This window comes from Mchenga conophoros, linkage group LG3 (assembly GCF_057382185.1).
Source record: "Mchenga conophoros isolate Kocher_MC1m ecotype Shallow Benthic linkage group LG3, M_conophoros_male_GT1.1, whole genome shotgun sequence".
NCBI classification, from domain to species: domain Eukaryota; kingdom Metazoa; phylum Chordata; class Actinopteri; order Cichliformes; family Cichlidae; genus Mchenga; species Mchenga conophoros.
In genome coordinates, this window is record NC_140528.1 from 79588158 (window position 1) to 79602409 (window position 14252).

Consider the following 14252-nt stretch of genomic DNA (forward strand, 5'->3'; position numbering starts at 1 on the left):
TACTGTACGTTCTAAAACTGATACAATTGATAACACTTTAAATAGCATGTTTATAGCAAATACATGTATTTACATTGTTTTATGTCGTCACTGCAGTGTTACAATAAAGTCTTTTGTGACTATTATGTTTTTCACTTTCTTATTCATGCCTATCCTGTTGCTCACTGATGAGGTTTTGGCACTGAAAACTACTCAGCATGTAAAGCATGTAGTGTGTTGTCACTTTAACAGAGCCAATCAGGGGAATTCACAGCACACTCTAAATAACAACTCAGGTTTTTCTCTGCTTGGACTGACCCAGGCTGTGAGAGCTAGTGTGACTGGCTGCTTTGCGGTCTGGCTCAGCTCCCAACATGCAATGGCACGTATGCAGCAACTGTGCCAATCAGCTCCACCCAGCACCACAAACTGCTCCACCTTTCCTCCTGCAGGCAAAACAACAAACCACTATCACAGTTAGGTTTAAGCATAGATGCTAAAAGACACCTTGTTCTTATGTAAGCCGCACTGTTTGAAAATATGTGACTCCCTCAGAATGAGACTGTGATAGGGTAATAGAAATCTCTAGTATCATCAGGTGTGAAATCAAAACATGTGGATGTGTCGACTGCTTCAACCCCTTGGGAAACATAGTAGCAGCAAAAAGTAGCTTCAGACTCTGAGGACTTCACAGAATGACAATTCACGTCATTTATGAACTCTCAATTCACGTTTTCAGGTGACCTACATCAACTTCCTCCCGGATGTTTTCAACAAAATAATAATAATAATAGAATAAAAGCTATACCACTACAATAATCTGGCAACGTAAAACCTCCAAAACAGTGCAGTTAAAAAAATAAGTCAAATATTAAAATAAATTAATGTTAACATGTAAACTTTGTATGTATGCATGTGTGTAAACTTGCAAAGATTGACTTTCAAACTATTTTAATAACAATTCTTGAACAAAAATACAGTTTATTACATTATCTGTCCTTAATATGTATTTTATTGTGACCCCATTTCAGCATCTCTGCATAAGGATAAAAAAAGTGTCCTTTTCAGTCGGAAGAGAAAGGTCTGAGTCTTAGTCACAGCTTCTACAGTTTGTCATCTGTCTGAAGGAGGAAGCAGCAGCATCTGTGGGTTTTCACACTTCTCTAGAAAACAGAAGATCTTTGAAGAAAACATGGTGCACAGTGTGTGTGTGTGTGTGTGTGTGTGTGTGTGTGTGTGTGGTGGGTGGGACTAAGAGAAGATGTGACAGATGAAGCGATTGTAACTGTTCAGTAGTGAATCAGTGTGGCAAGATGAAGATCTTGCTAAGTAGCTTGCTTTTCGCCTCTCTCTGTACCCTGTCATCCTGGAGTAAGTAGAAACACAACTTAGCAAATTATTTAGTTTTTATACCATTCCTCTCTAAATGGAAAAGTTAAGTTTTCCTAAATTTGTTTGTGATAAGTATTCAAGCGATAAATGAATGTCTGATATTATTTCTTCTCAATATGTCAGTGTTTAAAGTTCTTAGTTCTAAGAAGTGAGACTAACTTAGATCTAGAATGATTTATAAAGATACAAGGCTTTTTAAATAACAGATGTAAAAGACAACAAAATTATTATCATGACATCTTTATTCCTGATGTGCATTTACTACCTAATATTGTTATTTGTTTTCTATAAAAATCACTATAATGTTTTTAGAAGCATGTCTGTGTCTGTGTAGGCTCTCAGCCATCCAGGTCATGGTAATCCAGGGGTGTCGGACTCCAGGCCTCGAGGGCCGGTGTCCTGCAGGTTTTAGATCTCACCCTGGGTCAACACACCTGAATAAAATGATTAGCTCATTACCAGGCCTCTGCAGAACTTCAAGACATGTTGAGGAGGTCATTTAGCCATTTCAATCAGCTGTGTTGGATCAAGGACACATCTAAAACCTGCAGGACACTGGCCCTCGAGGTCTGGAGTTTGACACATGTGTAATCTAAGGATATGGAAGGAAAAGTGACTGAACTACTTAAAGTTTCTTGAAGACATCAGAAGCTTCTCTGATGTGAGCTGAAACATCTTCAGGAAACCTAAAAAAGTTCAGTTGCTTTTCTTTTCATGCTACTTGAAAACATATCTGCATACTGTATTTGTACCAAAACCCTGATGCTTTTAGCTTTAGAAATCATGCAATATGTGTGGTCTTGTAATGACTTATGTTCCACTTTGTCTCCTACAGGTGTTTCATCAGGCACATTTGTTGTGACCCAGAGTCCCGATGTTTCTGTCAGGAAAGGAGAGACAGTAAACATCACCTGCTGCTGGACAGAGAAGTTTGAAAGATTTAGAGTGAACTGGCTTAAAAATCAAACAGTAATTAGGAGCGACTACTTTATTAATCAGCCTAATGCGTCTCTGATAAAGGAAGAGAAGAAATGTTATTTTTTGAATATCTCAAGTGTTAGAACAGACGATTCAGGGACGTACATCTGCAAGGTGACTGTGGAGATACCATCTTTAACTGAGGCTAAAGGAAATGGGACAGTCATCACAGTCAAGACAGGCAACGATACTGGGAACAACTGGCAAAGTGCACAAGGTTCAGTATGGTGACATGTTCAAATCCCTTTTTACGAGTGTAGTTGATATTTAATCAATATCAACTGTAGACTGAAATCAACTGTACTGTCACTGTCATTTTAGGTGGCTTGGTAGTCTTAATAGACAATTAATACAGTTTTTATCCCTCTTTTTAAAAAAAAAATAAAAAAATTACACAACATTTTACCATGATAGTACCAGAAGGCATTGCATTTTTACATGAGATAGATGGATGTAATTATTATTATAATATTATTACAAATTTAACAGATTCTTTATATCCTGGGAATCCAACCAACGTGATCATTTCCCTGGCTGTAGTGGTTCCTTTGCTCCTCGTCACACTCGTCTGTTACTGCACTCTGCGAAGAAAACAAGGTACCAACTTTAAATGAATACTAAAGCATCAGAGACTCAGTTATGAGTGGTGGACTGAACAAAAATATTTCTTTGTTACTTGTGTTTTTGTCTATACATAAAGACACGTTGTATTTAACTCTTTTAACCAAAGAACATGACACAGGTATCACACACAGGAACACAGGTTCATTTTAAACAATAAACAAAATAATCACTTGACTATAAATGTGCAGTTGTTTTATGATGAGATAGTTCTCTGTGATATACCTCAACCACTGTACCTTGACATTATTGCTGGACTATATTGGAGCCAATTCAAACAAGTTAGGAGCTAATATTTCCATATACGTAATAAAAAGTTGGAGCAGGAAATGCACGAGGATTTTAAAAAAAACTGTGTGAGTTTCTGTACATGCTATTTGAACAGCATTCATTTAGTACCTTCTGCAGTCCGCATTTTTCATCACGCAAAACTATTCCTGAAAAAGAAAAGTTCCAAACAATCTGCATCAAAAGCCTTGAAATTAGGACTCGTAATGTGGAGGCTGACACTTTCCTCACTAATACATTTGCACAACTGTCAGTTTGCATGGCAGCAAAGTTTAAGTGTTGTGGTAAAACCGATGAAAGAAAAATAGTAACTGAGCCACAAGGTGTTTGTACTTACATTAAACTAAAACCAGGTGTGAACAAACACGTCTGTTAAACAAAATAAAACTAGGCTTTAAAAAAGTACTAACTGAAACTATAGTGTACACTCACAAACTAGTAAGTAAAAAATAAATTAAATAAAAAATATATATGAAATGTTTTTAGCTTGATTCTTCGACCACCTGTGTTTACTGGGACTTGTTTAAGATAAAGCGCTTTGAGTTCTCAGATAGAGTAGAAAAGCGCTGCATAAGAAACAGTCCTTTTACCTGTTGGCATCTTCATGGCTGTGACTCAAAGACCTGCAAAAAGTGCTGCTTGTTTTGTAATATCTGTCACTCCTGACACACATCCTACTCATTATATTAAATACAACAAAGCTGACCCTGACATGAGAACATCAAAATATTTTCAAATAAACTAACTAAAAGGAAGAAACTAACTGAATCTAAGAATCTACACTTAATGTAAAAGTTCTTTGAGGGATCAGAAAGAGTAGAAAAATGCCTTTTATTTATTTATTTGGTATCAAGTCAACTAGTATACTAAATAACAAATGTAATGGATTTTAATGCTCCTGACTGATAAGTTTTTCAAGGGTTTCATTAGAAGAAATATCTTGGTACCTGGAAAATAGAATAGAACCGAATAGAATAGGACTTTAATGTCATTGTCCATGTACAACGAAATTATGGGCGTTCCACGCCAACTGTGCAGGAGTGTAGAAGACAGCAATAAATAGCAAACAGAATGATATAAACAGTGTAGATGAATACGTAATAGAAAAGCACACAATCAAAGAGCTTGGAGGTAGTTCAAAATGAAAATGGCGATTTTCAGAAAGTTCTCCTACAGGATCCTCTGTATAAACAACAACATAGACTGTCTTACAGAGCACCAAAGTCTATCATATATGTTAGTGGCGGAAAACAAATGTGAAGTATATTTGAATGTAGTTGTAAGAAACCAGTTGGAACACAATGAGATTTATCCAGGTGCTAGCTTCATCTCATCACCTTAAACAGTCAATATGAAGAAAGTAAACACATCTACTTTTTTTTATATTTTAGAAAAATATTTTGACACTATCAGTTCAAATTGAATTGTCAGTTCTTGTAACCTTATATTTAAAGTATGTACCACAACGGTGAAGTTCCCATAGACTCTCTTTAAATACCAAACAGCAAACGATTGTTTGCAGCAAACAATTCTATACACATCACAACTCATGTGGCGCTCTTACAGGAAACATTAACACATTGTGCAGCACAATGTTAAACTATAATACTCTGTGCAACCCACTGTAATGAAATTGGATTGGGTAGGAGTAATCTGTAATTTTGAACAATCTGTACACCTGATAGCAGCTTTCTACTGACTGAAAGATAAAAGAGCTGCTAACAGGAGGCCTGGTTGTGATAACAAGCAGAAAACTTTGGGTTTTTGGATCACATCACTTTTTTTTTCTTTTTGTAAGTACCCTACCACTTTATAATAACATGCGTTTTTACTTTATTATATTTATAACACTGAAAACTCAAAGTCGTTCTACACTACAAGCTGCATTCATACATTCATTAATACTTGATTCACTAGGAACAATTTGGAGTTCAACCTCAAAAGAGCAAATTTCCTCTTGATAGATGATCTACTCATGAAACAAGTCTACATTGAAAAACAACAACAACATAATAGTGTTTCAATTAGAAATATTTGGGGCTGAAATTGAATAGCGTTGTGTGCCAAGGATAATGTTTTAATACACTAGGGTTGTGAAAAAGGCTGCAAAATTGTGTTATCAAATAAAGAATGCAATAGTTCAAAATGGTTTAGTTTTTAAACTGACTGCTGGCATCAGATTAAAGAAGAAGCACATGTAGATATGGGCAAATCTAAAGTCTGATTTAATTAAAAAGAGGAAGCCAGTCACTGAAGAGCAGATGGTCAATGAGCTGAGACTGGCACACGATGATAGCTGAAACAGCTGGTTCAGATACTGCTGGAGGTGAGTAATTGATGCAGATATGGAAAAACAAAACACTGTGGTTGGTGCCGTCTCCTCACAGCAGGAAGGTTCTTGGTTTGAGTCTCCACAGGTGCAGAAGTGAAGTAGATAAAGTGTGAATTATTGTAAAGTCCATTTCATCCCATAATAACAGGATGCCACAGTTTAAACACTGACAGAGATAAGTTTGTTAAAATAAAATGAAAATATAAGGAGGGATGAAGTATTGTAACATGTTTGTAACATTACAGTAACAGTAACAGAGACCGAAAGGATTAAATGCGGCTCCCAATTAGGTCATTATTTTAAAAAGAAAATGCAATTTAAATCCTTGTAATCATTTCTATGTGGACGTGTGTGTTTTCAGCACTAGCAGCCCGAGTCATCTACGAGGTTCCCCACGTAGAGATGGCAGATGCAGACAAAGACAGCACAAGCTCCTCCAGAGGCTCGTCTCAGTGGGTGAGAACGGGGTTCATTTCAGGGTGATGTTTTAGTTAGTTTAGGGGGACAATAGGAAACAGTACTGAAAATCATTTTTAAACAGTCCAAATACATGTTGATCCATTTTCACTGAGTTATTCACGGTGACTTCAACATTGAGACATCATAAAAATATAACTGACATAATGTTTCTACCTAACTATGTGTTAAACTCAGATTGCCTGTTGAGTTTTAGGTTGTGCATTTTAGGAAACACTGACCTGTGGAGCGCCTCGGTCTGTGATGTCTGACTGATGAGCTTCTTCTTTATGTCCTTCTCTTTCAGCGGCAAGTGCCTCTGTATGAATCCTTCTACTTCGAGCATGTGGATCCCAAAGAAAGTAAATGAGTGTCGGCTCCAGAGTTTTCTTGTGTACTTTCTGTCCTGTATATAGCATATTTTTCTTACATTTTTGCATGATTGCAAAAAACCCCATATGTGGTTGTAAATATGTATGTATTTTTCTATAAACTACATCTTAATTAAAATTAATTTCAGTGATGGGGTGTTAGTCCCATAAAGCCTGAATCACAAAATAATAATATGTTTATGTGTTTATTTAACCTTCTGACAAATAAAAAAATAAAATAAATGATGAATTTGCATAGTTTTTAATTTGTGGCATCTTTGCTATATTCAGGATTTTTGTGTAATTTCTTGCTTAAAAATGTTTTGTGCAATTTATTTCGGTATTTCAGGGGGAAAATCACTCTGATCATGCAGACATCATATAGGATACACCCAAAATCACAGGGTTATACACTGATAATGGTACCAGGCAGAATTTGATCGGGCTAAAACACGATCAGCAACAGTGAGGGTTAAAAATGCGACACTGAACACGCAGGTTTCGTAATGATTACAGCTTACGATTAGGATGCTGAATGGAAAGTGTGGTGTTCAGGGGTGACTGTATAGTAGGTCAGTGACAGGAAGTGGAAAGTACGCCTGTGACGGGCGAAGGTTTGCTATGTGTGTGTTTGTCGTATCAACCATACAAAACTTGTACATCTCAAATAAATCTGAGACATTAAATGCATGTCTCTGATATTATAAATGTGTCCTCATCATTCAGTACATCTTCTCTGTATTCATGTAATAAGGTCAACGTTTCAGTGTTTTCACCATGATTGAAGGCAGAATCAGACCAGTTAGCGACGAGCTCCTAAAATACCTTTTCTCTGAACACTGACCTCCAAGTTGACTTAGCAACCCATACGTGATGTTTATAACTATAAACATTTTTCTCATCCTGGTTCTTGCTGGCTCAGTGCTCCCACAGTACAAGCTACAGTCACACATTTATTCAAGCATTCAGAACAATTTGACAACAATTTAAATTTGCCCAAGGAAATCAAACCAGCGGGTTTCCTGTTTTTAGATGACCTACCTAAGCATCTGAGCCAAATGTCCTAGTAACATTTGGTGGTGAGCAAAGACTGACAGACCTCAAACTGCAACATATACTATTGCAGAAAACACGAGATGCTTACATGCAGTGCTCCGTCTTTGGGACAACGACGGCATGACGATTGTCACTGAAGCATTTGATGTGTAATTGAAGTGCAGACTTTCAAGGTTTAATTCAAACTATTTAAGAATTACACCTATGCTTTAATCCTTGGATGAACGAACAGCCAATGTCTGCCCAAAGTCTTTAGCCATTGGGCTGAATGTCTGCTTATTTGCTAAATGTTCTAACAACTGAAGTCAAAGTCAGCTATTGTCAAAGAACATATGTACAGTCATACACAAGAATTTGCTCCCATGGTCCTAAGTGTAGACTCAAACAATATAAAGATTAAAAGATGAAAAATAAAACAGGAATCTTATGTAAAACACCATACAATACAATACTATCTTATATAAACAGCAGTGTCCAACTCAATCATAGTGATTGTGGGCAAGTTCGCGTGGGTGTGCAAGTGGGGGGTGGGGCAGTCAGTGAAAGGGCAATGGTGGTGGTTCAGAGTTTTATATGTTTGGGGGTTGGGGGTTTCAGAGGAACGAGGCGAATGCAGGTCTGGGGTTCATGTGTGTGACAGCAGGGAGTGAATTCAGCATCCCGACAGCCTGACGGACGGAGCTGTCTCTATATCTGCTGGTTCTAGCCCGGAGGCTCTTCAGTTTCCTTCATGATGGCAGCAAACTGAAGATGCTGTTGGACGGATGAGTGCAGTCACCTGTAATACAGAGGGCTTTCCAGATTAGGCAGATGCAGTAGCTGTCCTGGAGAGAGGGAAGAGAGGTACCCACAATCCTCTCTGCTGCTCTCACTAGCCGTTGTAACTTTTCCGGAAGGACCCAGTGCAGGAGCCATACCACACAGTGATGCAGCTGGGGGTTGAGGCTCTTGCTCTCCTCAGTTTGCAGAGTCGCTGTTGGGCTTTACTGACCAGTGATGCTGTGTTTTTTGATCAGGAGAGATCTTCTGAGATGTGCACACCCAGGAACTTGGCACTGCTTACGCTCTCCACAGCAGCACCACTGATGGTTAGTGGGGTGTGCAGGTTGTGAATTCCCCTGAAGTCTATGATGATCTCCTTAGTTTTCTCCACATTCAGGGACAGGTTGTTGTTGCTGCACTACTCTGCCAGAGGGTTAACCTCTCACCTGTAGTAGGTTTTTATCATTGTGGCTGATGTGACCTACCACAGTTGCATCATCTGCAAACTTGATGAAAAGGTTGAAGTTGAGTGATGGTGTGCAGTCGTGGGTCAGCAGAGTGAAGAGGAGGGGCCCCAACCCACATCCTTCGAGAGTCCCTGTACTTGTTATTGTGCTAGAAGTGTTACTGCAGACCTTTGCTGTCTGCTTTCTTCCTGTCAGGAAACCCAGCAGCCAGTTACAGCCAGTAACTGAATAGGCCTGCAGCTGTCTCATGAGTTGGTATGAGTCAATGACCACTGCGGATATTATTCCCCTGTAAACTTTATACTTTATACCGTCCGATACCAATACATAACCCCCCATGGACGGTTCCGATTGGATTAGCCCACACAGGTGGCTCATAACACACAAATGGTGCATTTAACCAAATGATCTACAGGGCCTGTCCGTATAATTGAGCTGTATGAGATAACAGAATAAAATGTTTTATGGATAGTTACAATAAAAAAGCAAGCTAGCATTGGATTAACCCCCTTTTTAAAGTCCGTCTATAATAAAACAAGAATAAATGGTTTGTGCAGATGTCTGCACAAATACTGTACACACTAAGAACATTACTTATCTGCTGTACAACATTTACTGGTAACTTTGTTACTACTTTGAGTAAATGTTTTCTCATGTGATTAGTTAGAAGAAACACAAAACTACACCAATCGACGACGATGCCGATGATAAAAGGGTGTTTCCTCAGTCCTTAGTATAATGAGTAACAGATGCACCTTGCTCCAGGCTGTTAACTCTGCCTGTGAAACCAAACACTAATATCAATAGTTTTAAAAGTTTAAACACATACATTAAGTGGTAGGAGACCAGACTTTTTGTGTCAAGTCCCTTCAAATGTTTTGTCTGTAAACCTTTTTGCATCATAAAATAAAAACAAATATGTGTCAGCACCAGAGATGGGCAGTAACACATTACTTGTTACTTGTAACTTGTAACTTTTTTCAAGTATCGAGTAATGTAAGGGATTACTATTGCAAAAACGGTAATTAGATTACCGTTACTTTCATGTAAGCACTGTGTTACTAAAACCGTGTTTTTTTGCGCGAATGTCTCGTGACAGTGACGTAAGCGAGTGCGACGTTCGTGACAACAGCTGTGTGCAGATCAACAATGGATAATATATCGAGTGCGGGAGAGAGTGTGAGCGTGCAGCGTTTAAAGCGTGGAAGTACTGACCTTACTTTGAGTTTGATTCCATAAAAAGTGACAAAAACATTAGCATCCGTTGTGCGTGGGAAGACAACTTCTTTTTACAGCGAAAAAACCCCTAAACTTCCAAGCAAGCACCGAGTGCGCAACGACGTAATGAGAAACTCACAGAGAAACTTGCGGATTCTTCCACTGACCGCTGCGGCACACCTGCACCAGGATAAACCTCCGCCTACGCCACTCCTGCTTTACAGGTGAAAATAGAGCAACAGGACCGCTAGTCTTTGATTTTATTTACTTTCTGCTGTGTTTTACTTGCATCTATTTGAAAGAGTGAGTGTAAACACAAAAAACTATTTTATTTTATGAGCTGGAATGTGCAGAAAATAAGTTTAAATGTTAAACAAGTTTCGTCCAGTCAGAGAATGTTGCATATAATAAGTATAATATAAGTCCATCCATCCATTCGCTTCCGCTTATCCTTTTCAGGGTTGCTGGGGGCGCTGGAGCCTATCCCAGCTGTCATAGGGCGAGAGGCGGGGTACAATATAATATAAGTACAATATATAAATAATAAGTTTTTGCTTGATGCATAAAGTTAAAAGATTTAAAGTTTAAAGTTTTAAAAAGAGACTTTTCCATTTGATTACATTTTGTATGATGGATTATGCAGAAAAAGTAGAATTGGGCTGAAAGATCTATCACTTTATTACCTATTCAGGTTGTAAATCGTGTTTTTAAAAAGTAACTAAGTAACTAAGTAATTAATTACTTTTGAAAATAAGTAATCAGTAAAGTAACAGGATTACTTTTTGGGGGAGGTACTCAGTAATTAGTTACTGATTACTTTTTTCAAGTAACTTGACCAACACTGGTCAGCTCTACTTGCTCTCAGGGTTAGTGGTGTGTCACTAGTGCTATAAAATAGAAATCCATTTACTGTTACAATTTAACAAACTAGCCGTTGTATTCTGATTTACCGGCACCTTATAATCAACCTCGTCCTACTGTAGATGTGCACCCAGAGAAGTATCACCTATGGTGCAGTCGTTAATTCATTTCCAGTTTCTTTGAACCTTGACACTCTCTTAACAGTTTTTATAGTTTACAAAGGCAAAAGTAGCCCATCGTAGGTGTGATAACGAACTAGCCTATGTTTGAAGTATGGGCAGCACATACTGCCCATACTTCAAACACACGCGCCATGAGAGCTCTGTATGTGAGAGTGTGCTACAACACTGCTATAAATATATAAGTTGTAATAAGTTCTCTGAAAAAGTTTTCAAAAAGAAAAAAAAAAGCTTTATTCACAGTGAAACAAGTGTTATTTCCTGTGGCTGTAGCTTCAGATGTGTCAGGTTAGAGAGCCACAGGCCCAATCTCACCCTTTACAATTTCACACCTCCAGTATCTTATAGTGTGATCTACCTTCTTAATCTGGAGGTTTGCTACTTGGTCATCTTTCAAAACATACTCTGTTATAAATTCCAGCAATTAAAGAAAAACAAGAAAGGCGGAAACATTTTAAAATTGGTTAGAAAGGCCTGAATGAAATTAAAAAGGAATTGGTGCAACAGCAGGTCTAAACTGTCCCATCCTTACATATAATCATTTAGGATAACTCTTTATTGTCATTGCACAGTCACACATAGTACAATAGTACAATGAAATTGGAAAACTGTCCCACGTCGGCACTACGTACAACACAACACGACACATCACAACACAACACAGTAACTTCACTTAGTAATAAAATGAACAATAAGTGCATGTGTATTGCACACTGTTATTATTGCACCTTGTCTGTGAAGGTTCTCAGTCATCCAGGTCATCGTAGTCAAAGGAGCTTGCAAAGAAAAGCGTCTGGACTTCTTTAAGTTGCTTGAAGACGTTTAACACAGTCATGTGTGTACAGAGTGTACAGCAGGGGACTCAGTACACAGCCTTGTGGAGAGCTGGTGTTAAGGCAACAAAGAGCAGCCCGGCGTAACGCCCCTGTTGTTCCAGGTGAGAGAAGGTAGTGTGGAGCATTGTGCCAAGGGCATCTTCAGTTGATCTGTTATCTCTGTATGCGAACTGGAGCGGGTCGAGTGTGGGTGGCAGGCGGGACATGATGTGACGTCGGACCAGTTTCTCGAAGCACTTCATTATAACAGGTGTTAGAGCAACAGGTTGGTAGTCATTGAGGCTGTCTGTACGTTTTGGCAGTGGGACAATTGTGGCCAACTTTAGGCATGGTGGGATGCAGGACTGGGAGAGTGAAGTGTTGAAGATCTTAGTGAAGACCCCAGCCAGCTGGTCTGCGCATTCTTTTAGAACCCTTCCCGTCACACCATCTGGACCAGCGGCCTTCATGGGGTTCTCTGCCCTCAGTGTGCGCCTCACCTCATATCCCTTAAATTGCTGCTGCTGTCTGATGTTTTTGCTGCTGCCTCTGGTCCCTTCACCTCAAAGCGTGCAAAGCGTGCAAAGCTTGCAAAGCTTGCAAAGAAGTGTTTCAGCTCCTTAAAATTATGATATTGGATTATGCAGTTGTTTAGACATGAGTCCAAGACTCCTTCCCAATTTACATAAATCCACAATTCCTTCCTAGATCTTCACTGAGTTCCCTGGACTTTCCTATTGTTCTGAGTATTGGTCAAGCCAATAAGCGCTATAAAAAAATGCTGGCATGACAAACTACCAGTCGTACTCAATCATGTTTAGTGACAAGAAGTTAATACGCCTCGGTCTTATCAAGTTAAAACACACTAGAACTTTCAGCTCCCCTTGTGTTTCTATACTTTTGACCCCGTGTGACTTAAAGAAAATCCAAAATAAATTCAAACTTATGAAAACTTGAAAAAGAACAGTTCAAAGCAATAATTAAAACTGAAACGATGGCAGTTATGTCCACAATGAGTGATTATGAACACAACTGTAATCATATTAGAAGTAAATATTTGGTTTATAATGGTGGTCCCCCACTAATGTGTCAGTAGTTGGTATATTCCAGTTACCATTCCCTGTTTTAGGGAGTGCCGCATTCCAGAACCGTCTTTTGTTCATATGACTCAGGCAATAATCTTGTCTGAGTCATATGACTGTACATGATAAGATAAATACAATACACAGCTCCATGTGCTATAAACAGAAGCAATGCATTGTAAATGGACTGATTCTTAAATAGCAATTTTTGAGTACTCAAAGCACTTAATACAACATGCCAGATTCCCCCAAGCACTTAATTCTATGATTTTTGCCAACTTACTTCTGTCACGGTCCGACAGATCTGCCTGAGAAGTTCTGCTTTGTTCTCTCTCTCCCTCTTTCTCCCTCTCCCCCTCTGTCGCCTGGGCGGAGTTCATTGTGGGCTCCCGCCTTTGGTCTACATACCTGGGAGATGATCAACACCTCCGCCTCATTAACTGGCCTCTACTAAAGGGAAGAAGCGAGACTGCTCTTCGCTGGATCGTTGCTTGACCTGCAGTGTTGGTCAAGTTACTTGAAAAAAGTAATCAGTAACTAATTACTGATTACTTCCCCAAAAAAGTAATCCCGTTACTTTACTGATTACTTATTTTCAAAAGTAATTAATTACTTAGTTACTTTTTAAAAACACGATTTACAACCTGAAGAGGTAATAAAGCGATAGATCTTTCAGCCCAATTCTACTTTTTCTACATAATTCATCATACAGAATGTAATCAAATGGAAAAGTCTCTTTTTAAAACTTGTTTTGTTAGTTTTAATCTTTTAACTTTATGAATCAAGCAAAAATGTAATTATATGCAACATTCTCTGACTGGAAGAAATTTGTTTAATATTTAAACCGATTTTCTGCACATTCCAGCACATAAAATAAAATATTTTTTTGTGTTTACACTCACTCTTTCAAATAGATGCAAGTAAAACACAGCAGAAAGTAAATAAAATCAAAGACTAGCGGTCCTGTTGCTCTATTTTCACCTGTAAAGCAGGAGCAGGGTAGGCGGAGGTGTGCTCTGGTGCAGGTGTGCAGCGGTCAGTTAAAGAATCCGCGAGTTTCTCTGTGAGTTTCTCATTACATCGTTGTGCACTTGGTGCTTGCTTGGAAGTTTAGGGGGGGTTTTTTCGCTGTAAAAAGTTTTCTTCCCACGCACAACGGACACTAATGTTTTTGTCACTTTTTATGGAATCAAACTCAAAGTAAGGTCAGTACTTCCACGCTTTAAACGCTGCACGCTCATACTCTCTCCCACAATCGATATGTGATCCATTGTTGATCTGCACACAGCTGTTGTCACGAACGTCGCACTCGCTTACGTCACTGTCATGAGACATTCTCGCAAAAAAATCACGGTTTTAGTAACGCAGTAACGCAGCGTTCCTACGGGAAAGTAA

General features: G+C 38.7%; 1 protein-coding gene across 1 annotated transcript; it reads left to right on the forward strand.

Moving 5' to 3' along the window:
• Positions 1 to 1214: 1214 nt before the first annotated feature.
• LOC146580664 (uncharacterized) lies at positions 1215 to 7125 on the forward strand. The gene is made up of 5 exons (XM_085267431.1): positions 1215 to 1350; positions 2207 to 2566; positions 2839 to 2946; positions 5952 to 6046; positions 6354 to 7125. Exons 1-5 carry the CDS (start codon positions 1293 to 1295, stop codon positions 6414 to 6416), a joined length of 684 nt encoding a protein of 227 aa, XP_085123557.1. The 5' UTR covers positions 1215 to 1292; the 3' UTR covers positions 6417 to 7125.
• The last annotated feature ends 7127 nt before the right edge of the window (positions 7126 to 14252 follow it).

What these genes read in the sequence shown, in the direction of transcription:
- LOC146580664 (XM_085267431.1), top strand. Translation starts at nt 1,293, where the DNA reads ATGAAGATCTTGCTAAGTAGCTTGCTTTTCGCCTCTCTCTGTACCCTG. An exon ending in CTGTACCCTGTCATCCTGGA is followed by an intron (nt 1,351 to 2,206) that starts GTAAGTAGAAAC and finishes TGTCTCCTACAG; the next exon opens with GTGTTTCATCAGGCACATTT. An exon ending in CAACTGGCAAAGTGCACAAG is followed by an intron (nt 2,567 to 2,838) that starts GTTCAGTATGGT and finishes CAAATTTAACAG; the next exon opens with ATTCTTTATATCCTGGGAAT.